Genomic DNA, 20,444 nt, shown 5'->3' on the forward strand with positions numbered 1-20,444 from the left:
ATCATCTCCTGTTCTCCATTCTTTGGTCACCCTCCTCAGTTTCTGTCAAATCCCTCTATATTGGTCCTTTTAAACATGACAAATGTTCAGTGTTTACAAGAGAGCTGTGAGAAATCTGCTAAAAAAATTACATCTATCCCAGAAATAGCAAACATAGACCATAAGACCATAACAGAATAAAACATGATTCCAATGTGTTAAATAGAAGCAGCCTTTGACTGGATAAAGGTGAGATTCACAAATGAACTGTTAGATCTGCATAGTGGCATACATTTCAATCCAGCTGTAACTTGGGACCTTCTTGCTGCAAGGGAAACCAACTGTGCCACTGTGCAGCTTAACTGGTCTCTCTAAATTGTCTTCCGGTGTGTGTGCATGGTTGTTTTTTCCTGTCTTTGTGTTGCCCTGTGATGGACTGGCGACCTGTCCGGGGTGTACCCTGAAGATAGGCACGACCAGCCCCCATAATACCTCGCAAGGAAAAGAGGACTGATTGACCGGTTCCATTTCCAGCCAATGGAGGGCGTCAAATCTTGATGTTCTTCTTCAGCGCTTCCTCATGCTGTTGTTTAAAGAGACATTTTGGTTTTACAAAGTGTGCTATGTTGCATCACTGCAACATGGCACACTTGTCTCAGTTTAAACTGAGACTTGTCTCAGACTGTCTCAGTTTAATCAGATTATCAATATTGCCCATTTGACCCAATCACTTTTATCTGATAATACAGTATATCTTCATACAAATTACTTGGTAGTCCTGCAATATAGCTATGTACTGTTTCACCACAGAGGAGCCAAAACATGTAGGTTGTACCACATAAACAGCAAAAAACACGTTATAACATAAAGATAGAGACTGCACTTCTAGTTGATCTTTTTGCCGAGTTTAAGCTTATTCGTGTAACGGATTAGCTCTTGTGGCGGAAGGACATGCCTTTGTTTGTGCGGCGGCGGCAGCAGCGTATAAACGCTGGGTATTGTCTAACTCAGTGGCAGGTAGTAGTAATGTGGCCGTGCGTGTGATATACTGGAGAATTACAGTTTATATCGGTTTAGTGTGTCGTAATTGACATTAAAACATGTAATTGCAGGTGTCAGTCTCTCCTAGTGGTGAATTTAAAGTAGTCGACGAAGATAAATAGTGACGTTCGAAGTTTCCCCACGGATGAAACGGGCGCTAGCGCTAGGCTGGGAAAACGGCAGTGTTTATCAGCATCGGAGAGACGTCTTCTGGACCTGTGGAAGATGACCAGTAATTTGGTCTGCCTTGTGTGGATGAACAGGAGCTCGGTGTTGACATTTTTACGATGTTTAGGTTAACTGTTGAACGCAAACCTGCTCGCTAATGTTAGTTAGCTTAATGGTCCCTATAATTTGTCTGCATTTTAGCAAAGCGGTGACCCACTGAGCTCATGTTATTGTTAGTATGTTTGCGCAGAGCTGCCATGGTATGCAGCCATGACGCTAGGTGTAGCCGCAGGGTTATGTCACGGTCAGGCTAACGCAGTGTTCTGCAGCTGATCCAGGCTTCGCAGAGCTATGTCTCCCCGGCTTCCCATCATGTAGACAATCCACCGGGACAAGTCAGGTGACCGGGCACAGAGCTAGTTAGTGAGCAGTCGTTCAATTGGGTCACAGACAACTGGCACTGACACCGTTAAGCTAAGGATTGATGCTACCCTTAATCAACGCCGTCTGATCGGTAGTGATACTACAAACGTTCCAGGCTTCTCGCGGGACACTTGAATGCATCATCTCCGGCCTCCAGCTCCTTTTTTTTACCTTGTGGGAACAACAGAGGAACCTGACATGAAATAACTGGAACTAAAGCAGCATCAGCTCAGAGCGGATCTGTCCCCCTCTGAACAGGACAGCAGGGTTTTGAGGCATCTGAGCTGATCTACTTTCCCCCTCTCTATGGAGACTGTGGGAGATTTTGAGTACAGCAGGAAGGACTTGGTAGGACATGGAGCGTTCGCAGTGGTGTTCAAGGGAAGACACCGAAAGGTAATGAAATGGCTCGATTCAAATTGTGCGACTCTAAATATCCCTGCATAGAAAGGACAAGCACCAGTCCAATGATAAAATGTGGGTCAGTGAGTGGAGAACGCAGCTCTGCAGCAGTATGTGGCCTGCCGCTTCCTGTTGATTTATTGAACACTTTAACTAAAAATCGGAACCTATAGGCGCTTAGAAAGGATAGCAGTCACTCTTGTTGGTCCTCAATGTATTTTATTCACATTGTACATCTTGTAAACAATTAATAATGCTACTTGGTTCATTCATGAAACGGATGAGTCAGGCAACTGTCAATGACTCGCTGACGTCTTGAGGTAGGAGTGGCTGTCTATTTAAGAATACAAGCCTTCCTTATACAACAGCTGCATGGTGTTCATTCATGCTGCAGATCAGAAACCTATTAGATTATAAAATAGTGCTCGGAAAATTGAATTATGTCCTTAAATCTGACCATGTGAGGAAATCTGGGCTCATGGGTTTGTTTGTTCCGAGAAGAACAAACAAACCCTTGAATAGCCAATGGAAGCACACAGTTCACTCCAGCTCATGTAAAACGCACTTTAGTTCACTAAATAGAAATCTATAAAGTAGCTCTGCAGAGCCACTTAACTGAGTCCCAAAGCAAGACTAATGGCTGCATGGATGCAAGCTTATGTTTGTCCAATTGTGCAGCTAACATGTCAAACAGGAGCAATGGCATCAATGTAATAACTAGATAAGTTGCAGTTTTCTGGCTGATCGGCAATTACAGATTACCAATCTTTAAGAATTCTGATTTAGGCCAATACCATTTTTGTGTGTATTCATTTTTATGCTGCTAAATATTGCAAGAAATTTGCTGAGTTGGCAACAGTGGGGTGATTATTGTTAACTGTGAATGTGCAGCTCTCTCACAGCAGAGCAAAAGACGACAGACCTTTGCTGAGGTAGATGAGATCAATTACGAACAGCATCACATGCAAGTATCGGCCAATCATTAATCTTCCAAAATTAAGAAAATTCAGCGATAAATTGTCTGGCCGTTAAATTGGTTCACACCTAGTAATAACATCTGCACCTTTTTGAGGTCCTTAACAGCATAAAGACTCCTGTTCACCCCACACAATCAGTGAGACTCTTAACTACTAACATTACCAAGACCAATGAGCTGTCCAAAGACACCAGAGACAAAATTGTAGACCTCCACAAGGCCGGTAAGGGCTTATGGGCCAATTGCCAAGCAGGTTGATGAAAAAAGATCAACTGTTGGAGCAATTATTAGAAAATAGAAGAAGCTAAACATGATTGTCAATCATGTGGAACCTGCCGTGCCATGCATGATTTTAAACCATGACATCTTAGTGTATTACCAACAGTAACCTTGGAAACAGTGATGCCAGCTCTCTTCAGGTCATTGACCAGCTCCTCCTGTGTAGTTCTGGGCTGATTTCTCACCTCAGAGCTTTGAATATGGGTCGTGGCTGGATCTTCCAACACGACAATGACCCGAAAGCACACTGCCAGGATAATCAAGGAGTGTCTTCGTAAGAAATATGGAGTGGCCCAGCCAGTCTCCAGAGCTAAACCCTATAGAAAAATTTTGAAGGGAGCTCAAACAGCCCTTAATTGCAAAGAAAGTCTACTGTTCCGAATATTAAATTGATTTTCACAGTTCAAATACTTATTTGCAGCAGTAACACACAAATTATTTTACAAAAATCATACATTGTGATTTCTGGATGTTCTTTCGATTATGTCTCTCATGGTGGACATGCACCTAAGATAAACATTTAGACCCTCCATGATTTCTAAGTGGGAGAACTTGCAAAGTAGCAGGGTGTTGACAAAGTAAAAAACATGGTAAGCTGAGCAACAAAGAGTTTCTATTTATTAAAAAAACGAGTTCAAGCAAAAAAGCTCCAATATGTAAATGAATGTGCATTTTAGTTCTTGGAAAAATGTGATAAAACTTGGCATTATTATGAAATGATTGTATGCTCCACATTTTTCCCTGATTAGGAGGATAAAATAGTAGTGTTTATTCTTAAATGTGTAATTATCACAATAGCACCACAAAATATAGTGATGTTAGGTTCCTGTCACCCAAATGTAAAAAAGAAACAAAACACCCAAAAATAAACATCCTGCAGATGTTTATTTTTGCAGGTTGGTTGTCCTGTTGGTTGTCGCTGTTCTCTGCCGTGTTTCCCAGCTGCTTATTGATGCTAATCCCACTGTTGCTCAGACTACAATCAGCTGTGTTTCATAAATGAGATCGTTATTGTGGAAATTGAGAGCTGGCTTCCGTTTTTAAAGGATAACTCTGCAGGCCATAATAACTTTGTGTGTTCTGTTTAATTCATGGATGGAAAGTATATTTATTATCCACTTTATGTTGAAACATGATGGACCACTCAATCAACCCCCTCCTGCTCCCTGGCCCACCTCGTATCGATGTGTTGGTGGCCCAGTGACACCCGGCTGATTAATACAACTCACCTGTCTTGTATTCGCACGCACGCACACACAAAGAGCATCACTCCCATGCTGGGTCCTTTGCCTTCCTCTAGGTTGACAGAATCAGACCATCTCCTAGTAATTCTTAATTTACTTTTTTTTTTTTTTAAGAGATTTTCTTTTTGTTTGTGTTCCACCTCTTATATACTGATGCTGAGTTCACAATCCTGTGGGCCTGGAGGTTACATGGGTGGTTGTGGTCTTTGAACTCATGTGAGCTCAAGGAATCTTTATTTTTAAAGTTAGTCTCAGACATTGGATCTTATTTTGGGGGTTGGGTTAGTTCTGTTCCAGAGTAGGTAGGCTGGCACTGGTTCTGTTGTTGTCTCACCATTCAGTGTATCACATTACAGCCATACCAATAAGGCTCTGTGAACCATGGGACCTGGCTTTTCTTCCCCTTGTACAGATCAGATATCTGATGGACTGGTTTAAAACGTTGTATGTGCAAATGGACAAAAATAGACCACACTTTAAGCTCACTAATGAAGTTTTTAAGAACTCCTAAAATCAGACAAAAACAGCAACCAGGAAGTAGAGCAATAATAGGCATTTTTATAATGGTGATTGGTCATTGATCAGAAGGCAAGATGACTGAAACTGAAGACAGAAATATGTTATTTGGGGATGGATGAAGAGTGTCATCATGAGTAAGTTATCATGATGATAACTTACTCTAACCCAGTGTTTCTCAACCTTTTTTGGGCCAGCGCCCCCCTAGCCTTTATCCAGGTCCCTCACCGCCCCCCACCAAAGAATTTGTAGGCTACTTTGTACTGACTATTATTTTATTATTAATATTACTATCACTATTGTTGATGTTTTGATTTTTATGCTTGTTTCTGTATTTATCATCAAAACTAATTTCCCAGAGAACAAAAAAGCCATGGGAATAGAAATTATTTTCACAGGTGTCTACAAAAAATGCAATGAACATTCAAGTTAAAATTGGTAGGAATAACAGCAGCCAATCAGAGTGGAAAAAATATTCTAGTTCTTTGCCATTTTCTAGTTGTTAAATATTCCACAAAATGACCAGATAAAAGATGTTCAACATGCCAGTTTAAACTTTGATTTATTTGCAAAACAACTGAGCTCTGTAACATTAAAACATGGATAGAACTGCAACTACATTAATCATAGCTCTTCTTCTCTTCAGTGTTTCTGGTGGTGCAGCTCTGTGCTGCCTTCAGGAGAATGGAACATCAGAGTATCATCCACAAAATTTCACCCACATGGCATTTATTGAGCTTTCAGTGGAAAAACAAAAGTTCCAGATCCTTTTAATGCCATACCAATATGAGACAGAAACATGGATTATATCTTTACATAGACCTGTCTATTGATTTATAGATTAATAGTTTTACTGGATAGAAATGACAAAGAACAAATCTGGTTCTTAATCAAATCCTAATGAGTCAAATTGAAAGTGTCATGGAGTCATCAGCCTGATGACATTAACACCTACATGAAAAATAATATTGACGAAATAAATATATCAAATCTAATTAAAAACATAAATAAGTGATCAGTTATTTACTCTTATGGTCTGTAAGATATATTTATTCTCAGTATTAGATATGGCCTCCACAAACCCATGGCACTTCAACAATATTATTTTACCTTTAATCTGGAAATAGTGTCTGTTTATTCTTGCCATACAGTCACTGTATTAATTATTGCTCGAAAGGTCTTGCCATACAACTTTATTCCTCTGTATTTACTTTAGTTTCTTAGTTTATTCTTGCATTTTGTTCTTCATTCATTTCCATTTAGTTTCCTTTGATTAATGTTATCCTCTCTTGGTTTATTGCTATGTCCACTTTAGTTTCTTTCCCGTTGCTAGATTTATTTGATTGTTTATTGACCATCAGTAATCTTCACTCATCACCTGCTGCGCCGCCTAATCGTCATGCGTTTCACATCATGTGTTGATTTTTCACTGTTCAGCGTCGGATTCTGTTTTTAATGCCATGATTCCCATCTAGTTCGTCGCTCCGTTTTATGTCCCGCTTCTCCTGTTTCAGAGTTTTGCGCAGTGTGTGCGGCGTCTTTTTTTTTTTTTTTTTTTTTTTTAACACCCTATGGTGCGCAGCGTTTGGGAAACTTATCGATGGGGATAAGGCAGATTGATATAAAGCTTTTAAAACAACGGAAACAATTTCTGTATTCTGATTAATGAAATGTAAAAGTGCTGTGGTACCGTTGTTCTATCACACCCGTTTCATACCGGACCACTTACAGCTGCGGTGTTAACGTTATAAAATGAATGCTCTCTATCGTGGTATCACCCATGGAGGGATTTCTTTATTTAAATGGGTTCATTTTTCAGAGGGATACACAGTGAGGGTATCGTGATTTTAGTAATTACATGTTTATAATAGTGATTTTCTGTTGTCCTTCCATGGAAGCAGGCAGCTTTCAAACGGAAATAAAATACTTTTTAATCTAAGTTGCTGCTTTGTCATAATCACAGAACTGCCAAAAAATATGTACAAAAATACCAGACAAGTGAATCACAGCACCGTCATAAGCTGGTGTAACGCTGAACTGATGCGGTGAAGCTACCAGTAGCAGGAGAATGGAGCTGCTCCAAGACGCTACAAACACTGAATAGAAGAAGATCTGCCATCGATACAGTTGCAGCCATGCATGTTTTAATGTTACACAATAGAGTTTTACCAAGTTGCTCAAAGTCTAAACTGGCATTGTTGTGCATATAAGGTGTAAAGTTTACCTTCGAGCAAATGCGCCCCAAAGGAATCCCACCGCCCCCCTTTTGTAAAAATTTCCGCCAGCGCCCTCTGTCGTCCTCTGAACACCCCCTGGGGGGGCGGTACCGCCCACATTGAGAACCGCTACTCTAACCTGTATTCTTCTCTGTGCTGTAAAGAAAACAGAGTGGGAAGTGGCCATTAAGAGCATCAATAAGAAGAACCTCTCAAAGTCCCAGATCCTGCTTGGCAAGGAGATCAAAATCCTGAAGGTGAGCAGAATGATTCAATGCTTCTCACTCGCAGAAAGAATGATCTGAAACCTGAGTCTGTCATCTCGGGCTTGGAGGAGCTATTCATTGCACTAACTTATATCCATAGCATATTAATGCTGCCATTAATATATTGTGATGATCTGTTCTTTTTACTCAGGAACTGCAACATGAAAACATTGTGGCTCTTTATGATGTTCAGGTAAGTGAAAAAAACAGTGTGAACTTGGAGGCCATGTCTGAATGTTGTGTCCATTTTAAATTGACCGGGATCAGTAATGATCTTACAGTCGAGGGAGGGGACCCTTTCGCTCTGATCCTCGGCTGCAGAAGCTGGCTCTTGGGACGTGGAACGTCACCTCTCTGGTGGGGAAGGAACCGGAGCTAGTGTGCGAGGCTGAGAGGTTCCGGCTAGAAATAGTTGGCCTCACCTCGACGCATGGCTCTGGTTCTGGAACCAGTCTCCTTGAGAGGGGCTAGACGTACTTCCACTCTGGAGTTGCCCACGGTGAGAGGCGCCGGGCAGGAGTGGGCATACTTGTTGCCCCCCATCTCGGTGCCTGTATGTTGGAGTTTACCCCGGTGAACAAGAGGGTAGCCTCCCTCCGCCTACGGGTGGGGGGACGGGTTCTGACCGTTGTCTGTGCTTACAGGCTGAAATGCAGTTCAGATTACCCACCCTTTTTGGAGTCCTTAGAGGGGGTACTGGAGAGTGCCCCTCCTGGGGACTGGGGGACTTCAACGCTCACGTGGGCAATGACAGTGAGACCTACAGGGGCGTGGTTGGGAGGAACGGCCCCCCCGATCTGAACTGGAGTGGTGTTCTGTTGTTGGACTTCTGCGCTCATCACGGATTGTCCACCACGAACACCATGTTCAAGCATAAGGGTGTCCATATGTGCACTTGGCACCAGGACACCCTAGGCCGCAGTTCGATAATCGATTTTCATCGTTCATTGGATTGCGGCCGTATGTCTTGGACACTCGGGTGAAGAGAGGTGCGGAGCTGTCCACTGACCACTACCTGGTGAGTTGGCTTCCGGTGGTGGGGGAGGAAGCCGGTCAGACCTGGCAGGCCCAAACGTGTAGTGAGGCTCTGCTGGCGACGGCTGGCGGAGTCCCCTGTGAGGCGGGGCTTGGGCGCCCATCTCCGGCAGAACTTCGTACACGTTCCGGGGGAGGTTGGGGACATTGAGTCTGAGTGGACCATGTTCCGTACGTCCATTGCCGAGGTGGCTTATCCGAGCTGCGGCCGCAAGGTTGTTGGTACCTGTCGCGGCGGCAACCCTCGAACCCTTTGGTGGACACCTTTGGTGAGGGATGCTGTCAAGCTGAAGGAGTGCTATTGGGCCTTTTTGGCCTGTGGGACTCCAGTAGCAGCTGATGGGTACTGGCGGGCGAAGCAGCATGTGGCTCGGGTTGTCGCTCAGGCAAAAACTCGGGCGTTTGGAGAGGCCATGGAGAAAGACTTCCGTACGGCTTCAAGGCGATTCTGGTCCACCATCCGGCGTCTCAGGAGGGGGAAGCAGTGCAGCAACAACACTGTTTATAGTGGGGATGGTGTGCTGTTGACCTCAACTCGGGACGTTGTGGGCCGGTGGGCGGAATACTTCGAAGACCTCCTCAATCCACACATGCCTTCTGTTGAGGAAGCTGAGCCTGGGGACTCTGGGTTGGCCTCTCCAATCTCTGGGGACGAGGTCGCCGAGGTGGTCAAAAAGCTCCTCGGTGGCAGGGCCCCGGGGGTGGATGAGATCCGCCCGGAGTTCCTTAAGGCTCTGGATGTTGTAGGGTTGTGTTGGCTCACGCGACTCTGCAATATCGCATGGACATCGGGGGCAGTTCCCCTGGATTGGCAGACTGGGGTGGTGGTCCCCCTGTTTAAAAAGGGGGACCGGAGGGTGTGCTCCAATTACAGGGGGTCACACTCTTAAGCCTCCCTGGTAAGGTCTATTCAGGGGTCCTGGAGAGGAGGGTCCGTCGGATAGTCGAACCTCGGATTCAGGAAGAGCAGTGTGGTTTTCGTCCTGGTCGTGGAACACTGGACCAGCTCTACACCCTCAGCAGGGTCCTGGAGGGTGCATGGGAGTTCGCCCAACCAGTCTACATGTGTTTTGTGGACTTGGAGAAGGCGTTCGACCGTGTCCCCTGGGGGGTCTTGTGGGGGGTTCTCCGAGAGTATGGGGTACCGGGCCCTTTGATATGGGGTGTCAGGTCCCTGTATGACCGGTGTCAGAGTCTGGTCCCCATTGCCGGCAGTAAGTCGGGCTCGTTTCCGGTGAGAGTTGGACTCCGCCAAGGCTGCCCTTTGTCACCGATTCTGTTCATTACTTTTATGGACAGAATTTCTAGGCAGCCGAGGTGTTGAGGGGATCGGCCTTAGGATCGCATCTCTGCTTTTTGCGGATGATGTGGTCCTGTTGGCTTCATCGGAACGTGATCTGCAGCTCTCACTGGAGCGGTTCGCAGCCGAGTGTGAAGCGGCCGGGATGAGGCTCAGTGCCTCCAAATCCGAGGCCATGGTCTTGAGCCGGAAAAGGGTAGAGTGCCTTCTCCGGGTCAGGGGGTCGTCCTGCCTCAAGTGGAGGAGTTTAAGTATCTGGGGATTTGTTCACGAATGAGGGAAGAAGGGAGCGGGAGATCACAGGCGGATTGGGGCAGCGTCTGCTGTGAAGCGGGCGCTGTACCGGTCCGTCGTGGTGAAGAAGAGCTGAGTCAAAAAGCGAAGCTCTCGATTTACCGGTCGATCTACGTTCCCACCCTCATCTATGGTCATGAGCTTTGGGTCATGACCGAAAGAACGAGATCACGGGTACAAGCGGCCGAAATGGGTTTCCTCCGCAGGGTGGCTGGGCTCTCTTAGAGATAGGGTGAGAAGCTCGGTCATCCGGGACTCAGAGTAGAGCCGCTGCTCCTCCACGTCGAGAGGAGCCAGTTGAGGTGGCTCGGGCATATGGTCAGGATGCCTCCTGGACGCCTCCCTGGTGAGGTGTTCCGGGCACGTCCCACCGGGAGGCCTCGGGGAAGACCCAGGACACGCTGGAGGGACTATGTCTCTCGGCTGGCCTGGGAACGCCTGGGGGTTTCCCCGGAGGAGCTGGAAGAAGTGGCTGGGGAGAGGGAAGTCTGGGCCTCCCTTTTGAAGCTGCTGCCCCCGCGACCCGACCCCGGATAAGCAGAAGAAAATGGATGGATGGAGGAATGATCTTAGATTTTCCGTTTCATACTTGGCCTTTTTGTCTTATTTAGAGGTGCAACAATCGGAGTCTGATTTCCATGTGACCTGGTAATTCTAGGTGACTCAGACTCTACAATCTACAGTATAAGAAAACATCAGATCACATTGATTGTATTGGGAGTAGAGACAAGGTCACGCAGTGTTTTTTTTTTCTTTTAATCAAGGTCTTTTTATTATTTTTTTTTACATAAATCACAAACAAAAAACTGACAAAGAAACACACAACAGAAATCCCTCCCACCCCTCCCCTCCCATACCGGATCTACTGCCCCGACATGAATCCACCTTGTATTCATACATCAGTCGATATAAAGCACAGGTTTGTGTACAAAGAGCCAACATTTGATCATTACACAAAGTTATCTGCCGAAATTGTTTCTACGTAAGATATAAATGGCTGCCAAATGTCAAAGAATTTGTTAACAGATCCCCTAATAGTATACCTGATCTTCTCCAAATGAATGTAAGACATAACTTCTCTTAGCCAGTGTCCATATACTGGAGGATGTGGATCCTTCCATCGAAGAAGAATGAGTCTTCTAGCTAGAAGAGAGCAGAAAGCCAACACAGTTCTCTGATGTTTGCTGAAGGAGGCCTCTGCTGGAGCCACCCCAAAGAGAGAGATGAGTGGTGATGGATGAACAGTTTGTCCAAATATTCCTGAAAAGGTGTCAAAGATGCCTTGCCAGTATGCATGTAACTTTGGACACGACCAGAATGTGTGTAAAAGTGTGGCTGGAGATTGTTTACAACGATCACACGTCGGATCCAAGTTCCTATTGAGTTTACACAATCTGTCCTTAGACCAGTGTAGACGATGTACTACCTTAAATTGAACTATAACATGTCTCAGACATATTGAAGACGAATAGATATTTTGAATAATTTTTTGCCAAACTGTATCTGATATGGATTCCTCCAAGTCCAACTCCCACCTGCCCCTCAAAGAATCTAGATTGGTGTCATTAAATGAGCTGAGTAACGAATAAACTTTACTCATAGAACGTTTTGTTACCGACTTGCACATCAAGATCTCATCTACAAGAGAAGTTGGGGGACGTAGAGGAAAACACCCAGAGCTTGACATTACAAAATGTCTCAGTTGTAAATACCTGAAAAACTGTGACTTGTGGATGTCAAATTTCTGTGTTAGCTGTTCGAATGAGGCAAACTTATTGTCTATATAAAGGTCATTTAGAGAAGTTATTCCCTTTAAACTCCAAGCATTGAAAGCAGAGTCCATTAGTGAAGGAGCAAACATGTGATTATTTGATACTGGAGCAGATGGTAATAATTCCGTACTTTTAAACAACCTCCTACACTGATTCCAGATTTTTATTGTGTGAGTCACCACCGGATTGGAAGTATAAGTTGAGATTGGTATTAGGCAGCAAAGAGAGAGAGCTAGCCGTAACTGAATTCCTCTCGAAAGTCACCCAAGTAGGAGCAGGATTGTCCTCCCTCTGCCAGTACAATAAGGCTCTAATGTTAGCCGCCCAGTAGTAATATAGGAAGTTGGGAAGTGACAAGCCACCAAGACCATGGGGTAGCTGTAGCATCTTACTACCCATCCGTGGGTGCTTTTTATTCCAAATAAATGACGACAACTCACTATTTAAATCTAAAAACCGGCACGCTCTGAAATAGATGAAGTAATTTGGGCAGTATTACCATTTTGATCACATTAATTCTACCCCCCAGAGATAGAGGCAAGGATGTCCATGTAGTGATGTCCTTCCTAAGGTTCACCAGGAGAGGCAGATAATTTGCTGTATAGAGATCTTTGTGATTGTGAGTAATCCAAATACCGAGGTATTTAAATTTGGCAGGGCTAATTTTGAAAGGAACTGGACCCATATGCTGCTCTTCCATTGGAGTCACAGGCATCAATTCACTTTTTTGAAGGTTAACCTTATAGCCAGATATGTGTCCAAACCTTTGAAGTAAAATAAGTAACTCAGGAACACTAGATAAGGGATCCGAAATATAAAGAAGTGTATCATCAGCATATAAGGAAACTTTATGTTCAGTGCCAAACCGATTGATACCTTTTATTTTGGGGCTGTTCCTCAAAGCCCCTGCAAGTGGTTCAATGGCAATTGCAAATAAAAGTGGCGAGAGTGGGCACCCCTGCCTCGTACCACGCTTTAGTTCAAAATAGCTGGATATATTACTGTTACTGCTGCCATTGGCAAGGTATAAATCAGCTTCACCCATGAAACAAATTTAGGATCGAAATTAAACATCTCAGCATCCAGCGAGATTAAAATTTCATAACAATTATGACCGAATGGAGCAGAAGTATACAACACATTAAACAGCCGCCTGATATTAAAGAAGGATTGCCGATTTTTAATAAAACCAGTCTGGTCAGGTGAAACAATTGTGGGGATAATCTGTTCGACTCGTTTTGCCAACATCTTTGTAAGAATTTTTACATCAGTGTTTAAAAGCGATATTGGGCGATATGAACTGCAGCTCAAGGGATCTTTATCCTTCTTCAAAAGCAACGAAATTACAGCCTGACGCATAGACAGCGGCAATAATTGTGCGGCAAGGATTCCTCAAAAACTGGGGGAGACAGTAAATCCGAAAATTTCTTGAATTCTGCCGGGAAACCATCTGGTCCTGGAGATTTTCCATTTTGCATGTTATTAATTGCAGAGTTCATCTCAGCTGAAGAAAAATCTCTTTCCAGCTCATTAGATAGGTCAGAACTTAGTGAAGGGATTTTAATATCTTTAAAAAAGTCATCCAGTTCAGTTGGGTTAAGTGAGGCTTCAGAAGTATACAGAGATTGGTAAAATTTGCTGAAACATAGACTAATTCCTGCGTTCTCACAACATCTTACACCATGCTCATCATTTATTGCTGAGATATCCTGTTTAGCTGAGCGCTGCCGTAGCTGCTGTGCAAGAAGGCGCCCAGCCCTCTCACCATGCTCATAGTAGCCATACCTAGATTTGGATATTAAATATTCGGCCTGTTGGGTAGATGAGATGTTAAACTCTGTTTGGAGTAATATACGTTTCTTAAGTGAATCATGTGTAAAAGTATGGCAACATTCCCTGTCCAATTGTAGAATCTGATCTGTTAGCAATTTTAGCCGTTCAATGCCTGTCTTCTTTTTGTTTGCACAGTAAGAAATGATTTGACCTCTCAGGTAAGCCTTTAATGACTCCCAAACAGTGCTGAGTGGCATCCCAGGAGTCCGATTAACATCATAAAAAACTTAATTTCGGAAGCAAGCATATCGACAAAGTCCGTCAGATAAAAGTATGGGATTAAGTCGCCAAGGACGATAGATCGATTGCGTAACAGGAACATTCAGTTTCATTATAAGCGGACTATGGTCAGAAATGACTATCGCTCCATAATCACATTCTCTCACTAAAGGTAGAATCCGTTTATCGAGGAGAAAATAGTCAATCCGCGAATAACTCTTATGAACATGGGAGAAGAACGAATACCGTCTTAGGGTCGGATTTCGAAAACGCCACACATCAACCACTCCGTAAGTGTTAAGAAATGAATTAATTGACTGGGCAGATTTAGAGAGAGAGGTCCTTCCCACTGTACTACGATCAAGAGAGGATAGCACACAGTTCACATCTCCCCCAATTATGAGATTATGTGTTGAAATATTAGGTAAATTTGAAAAAAGCGTATTAAAAAATGTTTGATCATCCCAATTAGGAGCATATACCGAGACTAAAATAACTGGAAGTGCGTACAGTTTTCCCACCACTATTACATAGCGTCCGGCAGCATCCGTTTTAACACTGGATGCCGTGAATTGCACCTGTTTACCAACCAAGATGGCTACCCCTCTTGATTTAGATTGGAAGTTAGACTGAAACACCTGACCAGCCCATCGCCTGTTTAGATTTACACTGTCTACTTTATGCAAATGGGTCTCCTGCAAAAAAGTAATATTAGCATTAAGCTGTTTTAAATGTGTCATAACTTTCCTAAATTTCACTGGACCATTAAGGGATTTCACATTCCAACTCACACAGTTAACTGGGTGACTGTTGATGAACCTATTAGTATTAGGACTGCTCATGTAAGGTCAATTGGACTGTAGCACAGTATCCACAAACCATCACAAAAAATAACCTGACATAAGACATTCTCAAAACAGATAGATCCGGTATAGTCCCACCCCTCTCTCTTGGAAAAACACAGAGAACCCACAAAACCGAAAAATCCACACATTTGTGCTTATACTGGGGAACTTAACTCCCTGCCTGGGCTCCCGCCATGGCTAAATCACGGTAACCAAAGTAAAAAAGGTTTCCTTACTTTAAAGCATTATTGCTGTTTATGCTCCTTGTTGCATTAATAAAATGAATATATCACTAACCAAAATCTGGACAGTCCCCCTACAAACTCTCATACATAGAACAAAAAAGAAGAATGTTGTCCCTCGGAGTAAAGTCTAAAATTAAATCAAGATATAGCGTGGGACGTAATGTTGGAAGGTTCCATACAACCTGACAAGCATAATGGCTCAATGGGGATTGGACCTGCGGTTAACACCGGTCCTCGCTTGGCGATGCTGAGAGGATTTTCTTTTTAACGTAATCCATTGCTTTATTGGCATCCAGGAACTCCTTGTCTTCCTCCCCATGAGAAATGCGGAGCCGCGCAGGAAAAAGCAGGCCGTAGCGAACATCACGTCGGTTGCGAAGAAGCTTCCTCACCTCCGTAAACGCTGCCCGAGCCCTGGCCACAGCCGCTGTATAATCAGATGTGATGATGATCGGTGCCTCTTTAAAGCGAAGAGGGCCACGGCTCCGGGCCCGACGTAATATTTCCACACATTCTTGATAATAGTGCAGCTTAGCGAGAATAACCCGCGGCTTGTCACCTGACTTGCTCCCACCTCCAGCGCGATGGGCTCGGTCGATCAGTGGCGCTTTATCCATCTGTAGCACCTCTGTAGCAGCTTGGCCACTGTAACAGTGGAGCTGGATTCTGGCGTCTCGGGGACCCCAATGATCCGCACGTTGCACCTTCTCATGCGCCCTTCCATATCGTCACACTTCTTTTTGAGCCCATCAACTTCTTCTTTCAGTTCCATCACGGTGGTGCGTAGAGTAACAACCTCATCGGACCAGGTTGACAAGCCGTCTTCTACCTCTTTGACGCTCTGTTTCACGTGGTCCAGGTCGGCACGAAGTAGCATTGTGCCGTTAGCCACTTCCGCTCTCACCGCTTGTAGCTCTCCTTTAATAAAAGTGAACTCTTCAGCCGAAGCCTCTTTTATTTCGGATTTAATCACAGCTGAAATATCGGTTTTTATAGCGGCAAGTATGTCAGACTTCAAGGAGAGTGCGTCCGCCTCCCCGTGGGAGGGAGAAGGAGGTGCTGAGCTTCCGGCTTTAGCTGTAGTCTGCTCCGAGGCGGTATCAGGCCTAGCAGCCGCAGAGCTAGAATGTTTGGATTTCCTCAAGTTTGTCGCCATTTTTCTACTCTTCCAGACAAGAATTACTCAGGGGTCGAGTCCGAACAGACCAAATGCTCAAAACAGCAAGGACAGTTAGTAAAGAACCATAAACAGAAGAAGTTCGAGCGGGAGCCCACGCGAAGCACGTCTTACTCCTCTTCCGCCATCGAGCGCCCACGCAGTGTTTTTGAGGGAAGAAATCTTTTGACTATTTTAATTTGAGTCCAATGTGTCCAGATAAACACAGCCCACATAACGACACTCATGGCACACCACAATTATTTAAAGAATAGTCCCTTTTAAAGAAAGTTTAATGCATTATGTTCTTAAATTCAGCTCGTAGCTGGACGGAAAATGATGGAGTTTATATGGAGTCCTGGTTAACCTACCAGAGGGGGACAAAACAAGAAATCAGTTGCCAAACATCACAAGAAAATGATCCCTTGTAATAATTTTTGTCTTTCAGAATGTTCTGAAATTTGAAGTGGTTTTTGGCCTGCTGTAAAATATTTCTGTTCAAACAGAATCTGTTTTTCCTACATGTTTGTGCTCTTCTGGCAAATACTTTCAAAGCCTTTGAGCTTTTGCGTTGTCCCTGTATTTACATTGCCGCTGCTGCTGACATTCTGCTCATAAGCCCATCTATCTATATTTACATCAGCTCTGCTGATGTCATAACTTCATCCAGAGTCAGATTGCAATGTGCCCATTTAAAATCCAGCTTCTATTAGTAATTAGGCTTTGAAAGGTAATGCTTGTAATTTTGATTTGAAGTGCTTGATGGAATGAAATGACAACTCTATTCCATCTGGTGCATAAAGCATTAAACTATTCATAAATCATGCACATTTCCAACCAGAGCTACCAGCTGTATTCCTGGTTGAAAAGGCCTCATCAGGATCACATGGTGTTCTCATGGTATGCTCGCAGCACTCGACTTGTGACAGATACTGGAACAGATCAGATGTTGTTATTATTCTTTTAAACACTAGGATTGTTTTAGGCCAGTGTTTCTCAACCTGTTTTGGGCCAGCGCCCCCTAGCCTTTATCCAGGTCCCCCACCAAAGAATTTGTAGGCTACTTTGCACTGACTATTATTTTATCATTAATATTACTATCACTATTGTAGATGTTTTGATTGTTATGCTTGTTTCAGTATTTGTCATCAAAAATAATTTCCCAGAGAACAAAAAAGCAATGTGAATAGAAATTATTTTCACAGGTGTCTACAAAAAATGCAATGAATGAACATTCAACTTAAAATTGGTAGGCCTAACAGCAATCAATCAGAATGGAAAACATATTCTTATGCTGTGCCATTTTCTAGTTGTTAAATATTACACAAAATGAGCAGATAAAAGATGTACAGCAATGCCAGTTTAAACTTTGAACTATTTGCAAAACAACAGAGCTCTGCAACATTAAAACATGGATAGAACTGTAACTACATTAACATAGCTCTTCTTCTCTTCAGTGTTTTTGTCAGTTTCTGGTGGTGCAGCTTTGTGCTGCCTTCAGGAGAATGGGACATCAGAGCATCATCCATAAAATTTCACCCACGTGGCATTTACTGTGTAAACCAGAGCTTTCAGTGGAAAAATAAAAGTTCCAGATCCTTTTAATGCCATACAAATATGAGACTGAAACATGTCTCATATTTGATGTGAGACAGAGACTGTTAATCTATTTATAGATTAATAGTTTCGCTGGAGAGAAATTACAAAGAACAAATCTGGTTCTTAATCAAATCCTAATGAGTCAAATTGAAAGTGTCATGGAGTCATCGACCTCAATATATCTTCAAGATATATTTATTCTCAGTATTAGATATGGTCTCAACAAACCCATGGCACTTCAACAATATTATACCTTTTATCTGGAAATGGTGTTTATTCTTGCCATACAGTCCTCTGTATTAAGTATTGTTCGAAAGGTCTGCCATACCAGTTATCCTCTATTACTTAGTTTCTTAGTTTTTCTTGCATTTGTCTTCATTCATTCCATTTAGTTTCATTTGAGGTATACCCTCTCTTGGTTATGCCATGTCCACTTAGTTTCTTCCTGTTGCTAGATTATGATTGTTATTGACATCAGTAATCTTCATCATCACTGCTGCGCCGCTAATGCGGCGTTCACATATGTTGATTTTCAGTGTTCAGCGTCGGATTCTCTGTTTTTATGCCATAACTCACATCTAGTTTGTCACTCCGTTTTATGTCCCGCTTCTCCTGTTTCAGAGTTTTGCGCAATGTGCGTGTCTTTTTTTTTTTTAACACCCTATGGTGCGCAGCGTTCGGGAAACGTATCGATGGGGGAAAGGCAAACTGACATAAACCTTTTAAAACTTAAAACAACGGAAACAATTTCGGTATTCTGATTATTGACATTTAAAAGTGCTGTGGGACCATTCTATCACACCCATTTCATACCGGACCACTTACAGCGCCAGTGTTAACGCTATAAAATGAACGCTCTCTATCGTAGTACTATCGTGGTATCACCCATGGAGGGATTTCTTTATTTAAATGGGTTCGTTTTTCAGAGGGATACAAAGTGAGGGTATCGTGATTTTAGTAATTACATGTTTATAAGAGCAATTTTCTGTTGTCCTTCCATGGAAGAATGCAGCCTTCAAACGGAAATAAAACACTTGTTAATATAAGTTGCTGCTTTGACATGATCACAGAACTGCCAAAACATATGTACAAAAATCCTCAATAAAACATAAAATATTTGAAAATCAGACACCAGACAAGTGAGTCACAGCAACTTCATCAGCCAGTGTAACTCTGTACTGATGCGGTGAAGCTACCAGTAGCAGGAGAACGGAGCTGCACCAAAAGCTACAAACACTGAATAGAAGAAGAGCTACCATCGATACAGTTGCAGCCATGCATGTTTTAATGTTACGAAATACAGTTGTACCAAGTTGCTCAAAGTCTAGACTGGCATTGTTTTGCATTTAAGGTGTAAAGTTTACCTTCAACCAAACGCCCCCCAGAGGAATCCCAGCGCCCCCCTTTTGTAAAAATTTCCGCCAGCGCCCCCTGCCGTCCTCTGAACGCCTCCTGGGGGGCGGTACCGCCCACGTTGAGAACCACTATTTTAGGCTATTGCACCACTCGACTTTTTTGTCTTTACACCTTGTCTAGAGGTGCTATGCTTCTCGGTATGGCAACCAGAGTCTAACAAGCAAGTCTGTTTAAATTGTACCATAACATGCAGTCACACTATGGTAAAGGTATTTTTGTCCTACTTGTAGTCATAAACATAAAGTCATTTAGTGGATCTTCCGGGTATACAGGTCAAATGTCAATGTGGCTTCATAAAACTGTTTTGGAATTTTAGAATATTATCATTTAATCATTTGATCTGAGCTCAATTTCTTAATCCAGGTATCATTTTTTTATGTTAAAAAGTAGAGGTGTGCCGATCGATCGGCCACCGATCATAATCGGCCGATTTCCGTGAAAAAGTGTATGATTGGTGATCGCCGATCACGGTCTCTTGTTGCCGATCACACAAACCGAGCACCTGCATCTCATTTCGCAGTCTGCCTGTGCAGCTGGACTCCTCTTTCCTTCACTCTGCGCAAGCGCGCAGCAACAAATCCTAAGCGATGTCGTGTGGACTATAACACACTGAGTGAATGGGGACGTTTGCGTGTTGCAGTGGAAAATTGAAGCACTTGGGCTGAAGCACGTCAAAATGCATCAACATGACTAATCTAATATGGCATAAAAGCAGTGCCATACTTGACGGAGTTTGGCTATATCGAGGCTCAACTGCAGTAAAAAAGACAAATGGAGCGATCAGATAGCAGGTAAAGCAGAGCACAGCTACAAACACCCGGATTAGCATGACGGTAAGAAAGCTAAACAAATAACACGCAAAATTATTTAAGTCTTCGAGCTGCGATGTAAGACGCTGGTTCTACTCTAGCTGTTGAACCGCTGCTACGCGCTACAGGTAGAAATATTTGACAGACGGAGCGCCGCTTCTGCTCCACCTGGTAGTGACTCTCACACCGAACCTCTGTTTAAAGCTGCACCATCTAACTTAAAAAAATAAATTTTACATACATATTAAAACTTTCATTGTCCTAACATGAGACAGATAATCTCTGAAAAAATAATCGATCTCCTCCCAGTTCTGCATATTTACTCCGCTCATTCAGAAACAGCCACTCAGAACTAGCAGTAATCAGCTAGCCACCATGCTATCAGGAAGTTTTAATTCAGTAACTCAGGAA

The 20,444-nt window shown here is 43.3% G+C and overlaps 1 protein-coding gene across 2 annotated transcripts in view; it reads left to right on the forward strand.

The window, feature by feature from the left end:
• The first annotated feature begins 969 nt into the window (after positions 1-969).
• The window catches only part of ulk2 (unc-51 like autophagy activating kinase 2), a 78,479-nt gene continuing 59,004 nt past the window's right edge, over positions 970-20,444 (forward strand). Inside the window, exons 1-3 of one of the 2 annotated variants that reach the window (XM_008425214.3) lie at positions 971-2,007; positions 7,409-7,501; positions 7,662-7,703. In XM_008425214.3, coding sequence (XP_008423436.1) covers positions 1,918-2,007; positions 7,409-7,501; positions 7,662-7,703 — 225 coding nt within the window. In that variant the 5' untranslated portion in view covers positions 971-1,917. Of the gene's footprint in view, positions 2,008-7,408; positions 7,502-7,661; positions 7,704-20,444 lie in introns of both variants that reach the window. The other variant, XM_008425215.3, reaches the window with a different exon arrangement.

This window comes from Poecilia reticulata, chromosome 13, assembly GCF_904066995.2.
Source record: "Poecilia reticulata chromosome 13, P_reticulata-male-v2, whole genome shotgun sequence".
In the NCBI taxonomy this organism is placed as follows: domain Eukaryota; kingdom Metazoa; phylum Chordata; class Actinopteri; order Cyprinodontiformes; family Poeciliidae; genus Poecilia; species Poecilia reticulata.